This window comes from Octopus bimaculoides, chromosome 6 (genome assembly GCF_001194135.2).
Source record: "Octopus bimaculoides isolate UCB-OBI-ISO-001 chromosome 6, ASM119413v2, whole genome shotgun sequence".
NCBI classification, from domain to species: Eukaryota; Metazoa; Mollusca; class Cephalopoda; order Octopoda; family Octopodidae; genus Octopus; species Octopus bimaculoides.
In genome coordinates, this window is record NC_068986.1 from 35730647 (window position 1) to 35735565 (window position 4919).

Here is a 4919-nt window from a genome sequence, read left to right on the forward strand (position 1 = left end):
AGAGAGAGAGAGAGAAAGGGAGATGGAAAGAGAGAGAAACTTTGAATCTTTCGATATTCATTAATGTCAGCATCGAATCAGTGATGCTACAACAGTTGTGACAAATCCTCTCATACTCCTACGAAAGGCCTCGTTAATGGAGTTCATTACACTTCGTAAATTATAATCCACATATTTTGGGGAATGTATAACCCTTCTATCCCGCCATCCATTTTTTTATTTATAAAAAAAAAAAAACACAACCAAAACCAAAAGCCAACTGGAACATCTAACACATCCTGAAACGACAGGATGTTACTAAATTTTGCACTAAGAGCATCAGGAATCATAAGAAACTCTTTATCTACGCTTTTCAACCTCCACTACTGTTAATTACAAGAGACAGGAAGTTCTTTTGACCCTCAAATTTCAGCATGGGCTCATATGATATCGGAGCGCTGGGCGTCTTATACTCGATAACAACCGTTCTCCATAATGCTACAACTATGCGTACTATAATACCATGCCTTTCAAATTTATTACAATTAGATAATACTTCAGCTTAATTAGTCTTACTTTAAATACATTTGGAAATTATCTGTAATTCCAAAAGAGAAACCTTCGAAAAAAAAAAAACGTTCGAAACTTTATCCTTCAATCTGCTTAACCCTGTTTTCTACTGAGTGAAGTTAGTCGCCTGATCTTATTTTATTCTTTTTTCTAATCACTTGGAAGCAGTCCTGACAAACTAAACTCCAAATTCTTCAACAGAACTCTCTGTCCAGTGAAAAATAATAGCCTTCCTAAACCATTTTCTCTGTGTGCTCAGATGCAAGTCCACTGAGCTGGTCTAGTTAATCTTATCTGTTGCAGATTTTATATTATTTTGAGTTTGGAGTAGATTAATATTTACTGAAATCCTTTCTTAACTTCGTAGCAGCTAAACCAATCTCAATATTGAATGGTATTTAATCCATTAATTCCGGAGGAGCGGAAATCAAAACGAAACTTCGTTCTTAGCAAAGATAGCTGTCGGTAGAAACGACAAGCGAATATGGAAGTTTAAAAACAATGTCGCAAAGTCATGATGCAACGTTGTTAAACAAAGCTTCTTTATGGATGTTGCCTGATAATACTGAACAAAGCCTAAAGCGGACAGTGAAAAACGGTACGAAGCGGAAAGTCAAAGCTGCGACAAACAATGTTTGATCAAACACAAGGTCAAAATGTTCTCACTAGAAAATGTTAAAATCATTGAAACAGAAAACAAAAAGAGAAAATTGACTGTAGACGCTTTAAAGATTGGGTAGAAACACTGGCTTCTTTATTCTAACCATGAAATTATAAGCACGATAGTGTTAGAACTTTCATACCAGTCAATCTACGCTAGCGTTATGAAATAATCACAGAAGAGAAATGGTCTAAAAATACTACATAAAAATCTCAGAGAACGATAAAGAGACCGTACACTGGAACATGTCAATTCGTAGCGACAAACAGATTAATGCAGACGTTGAGATATCATTGTCAATACGATTCGAAAAGGAAACGGCGACTTGTAATCGATGTATCAATTCGAAGTAGCGAAGATATATTTCTAAAAGAAATTATCTAAGAAAGTATCGAAATATAAAGAATCTAAAAATACAGATAATCAGAAAGTTGGGAGTTAAAACCGAAAGAGTCCTCAGAATAGTAGAAGACTTAGGAAAGATAAAAAAAAGTTCGTTGCAGACAAACACTTAACAAAAATATCATGACGTATACGTCAATACATTGACAAAATATAAACAAAGCGAAAAGTGGAGCCGAGAGCCACGGTGCTGAGCTCAGGTGTGCAGAAAAAGATTGCAATGAAAGATGCCACTCCTGAAAGAACAACAACAATGATTAGAGCGTTGTAGTTCGCTTGAAGCATTGTAGTACAAAAGTAGAAAAATAAAAAAAAGGAAATAAAGAAAGCTTCTAACAATGCAGAAAGTTTTACAAAAACTTATATTTCAGGCACAAGTGGCTATCTTCAGAAGCAAGCTGTCCAAGAAATATCTAGTTGCATCGATTTCATTATTTTATTTTAAACAGCGCGGCATTTGGGTTAGCAGCAGTAACAACAACTCTCCAACTGTTGGTGTAAGCAACTCTCCGACTGTTGGCCGTTGTAATGTATTTTCACGTGGTGGTGGTGGAAGATGATGCTGGTGGCGTATGTTATGATGTTGGTCGTAGGCGCTGTGATGTATTCATAGGAACTACCGGGTCCATCTTCGCTCGACTGTTAATTTTCGGGCTGAGGCGGTGGATCTATATAGCTTCCTTGATACGATGTAACTAGACATTTCTGGGACTGTTTTCTTCTGAAGATAAATTTTGCGCCTGAAATATAAAGATTTTTGTAAACCTTTCTGCATTGCTAGAAGTTTTCTGTATTTTCCCCTTGTTTTCCTACTTTCATAATAATAATAATAATAATAATAATAATAATAATAATAATAATAATAATAATAATAATAATATGGTCAAGTAATGCAGACATTTCTGATGAGAATGCAATAATAATAATAGAGAATATGTACGTTTCAGTAATCAATCGTTTGAACTTGCAGAATTCTTGAAGTTCCAAGTAAAATTCGAAAAGTGATGTGCCGATTTCAGATGAAGCGACGCTGGTCACTTGCTGTTTGACTTCTTCATATTCTAGGTTTCCGATTTTCAGATCATCGCCAACCTAAAAGAAAGGAAAAGCAACTCATGAAAATAGTGCAGAATGTAAGTACATGTCAGCAGTTATTTGGGATAGTAATGGCAAAAGAAAAGGATAGATAGAATTAAGGGGAAAACGGTAGCAGTAATAAGAAACATACAATCTGAAACAGGAAAATATGACAGAGACGTCTAAAGTCTATGGCAAAAATAGGAAAAGGCGAATAAAGTGACAAATATAGAACAAACAGGAAAGAAGAAACGGTATACCAGAACGTTTGTACCTAAGCGTATACTTGTTTACAACTGACTTTTCAATTTTGATCCTTGATGTAGGTAGAGATCTTACAAAGTAGTAACGTCAAAGCTATTGATAAAATGAATAAATCAATCTTTCCTAAACATTCGGTACACTGAGGAAGGAAACTATATCCGATTATTGTTGCGTTAAATTGAGGGAAATATAGGCGCAGGAGTGGCTGTGTGGTAAGTAGCTTGCTTACCAGCCACATGGTTCCGGTTTCATTCCCACTGCGTGGCACCTTGGGCAAGTGTCTTCTACTATAGCCTCGGGCCGACCAAAGCCTTGTGAGTGGATTTGGTAGACGGAAACTGAAAGAAGCCTGTCGTATATATGCATATGTATATATATGTATGTTTGTGTATATGTTTGTGTGCTTGTTCCCCAACATCACTTGACAACCGATGGTGGTGTGTTTACTCCCCGTTAGTTAGCGGTTCGGCAAAAAACGAGACCGATAGAATAAGTACTAGGCTTCCAAAGAATAAGTCCTGGGATCGGTTTTCTCGACTAAAGGCGGTGCTACAGCATGGCCGCAGTCAAATGACTGAAACAAGTAAAAGAGTAAAAAAAGATTACATCACCAAATGTGAATATCCCTTCTTTTTTAAGATGGTAGGACGAAATACGAAGATTTACTTTTATTTATAACAGACGGTGGAACCATAATATAAAAAGAATGAGGAAGTTACCGAAGTAATGGGCACAAGCTGTCAATTTGTGTTGTTGTTACTGACTACAGCTCTCAGGCAACAAATATAACCCGTATCCAGCAATATACGTCCAGCTGTTTTCTGAAGTGCTTTGTCTTAGACCAATTTGACTTGACAATGTCTCTTTAACGAAGGTATTGAATTTACTAGACACATAAATAAATTAAATACACAAATACGCATAAGTGCATATATCACTAGTAGACAGAAGAGACATAACGTCATAGTTAGTCTTAGACATTTAGCAGTTAGATGCTGGACAAATTTCTTATATAGAATTAAGTGGACTGAGCTGGTGAGAATTAAACATATTTTACAACGTCTTAGAGAAACGGGAGGCTAGTTGGAGGGGAAGCAGTATTTGCTATAGGCTTAGTTAGTCTACAAGTAAATATCCTATTGTGAAATGAAGATCATTGATTCAAACAATAACTGTGCTACTTCTTAAAAGTTCTATCGTATTTTTTCTCACTTCACAAGTGTACAGAGTATCGACATTCAATAGAACACATACAACAAAAGGCTAACTCCACACATGGTGAAACTTCCTTTTGCTTCTGTCTCTCTTAGGATTTTATACTTCACGTCCTTGTACTACTGCTAAGAAAAGAGTCATACATTCGTATACACTAAAACAGCTGCGACACGAGTACATTTGCTAGACAGTTGCTATGTCAATCATAAACAGAAAATGAAATAAGAAAATAACAAATAACGAAAGGCAAATTAACCTCATAACAGAAACGCCATTGTCTATCGACTTCGAGAGCAGGACTGAAATGCTGGGAGTAATTGGAAACATTGTTGATTAGAACTGTGAAATTGGTGAAACCAAATATATGAATAACAAATGATTGAATGACTGAATTATAAAGAGGAAAATCCGAATACTTACCTCATCTCTTAGAGCTGTAATTACGTCCTGTGCCAGCTGGAAGACAAAGTTAGAAAGTGAATTACGGAATCTTTGGATCACTGAATTATATATCTGCAATTTGTTATCAATTACCTGAGTGAATATTTTATGGTAAAATAGCTGCAAATGTTATCTGGAATTATGCAGACGATAATGTGAACACATCCAGACTCACACGCATGCACATTCGTATACACTTATACACACACACACACACACATCATACATACATACACACACACACATATATATGTATGTATATATATATATATATATATATATATATATATATATATATATATATATATAT

At 35.5% G+C, this 4919-nt stretch overlaps 1 protein-coding gene across 2 annotated transcripts in view; it reads right to left on the bottom strand.

The window, feature by feature from the left end:
* Positions 1-4919, bottom strand: part of LOC106870527 (BAI1-associated protein 3) — a 1007871-nt gene that overhangs the window by 68108 nt on the left and 934844 nt on the right. For both annotated transcript variants that reach the window (XM_052968680.1, XM_052968681.1), the window contains exons 21-22: positions 4589-4624; positions 2553-2704 (exon numbers count right to left, since the gene is read on the bottom strand). In XM_052968680.1, the coding sequence (XP_052824640.1) occupies positions 2553-2704; positions 4589-4624 (188 nt within the window). The remainder of the gene's footprint in view (positions 1-2552; positions 2705-4588; positions 4625-4919) is intronic.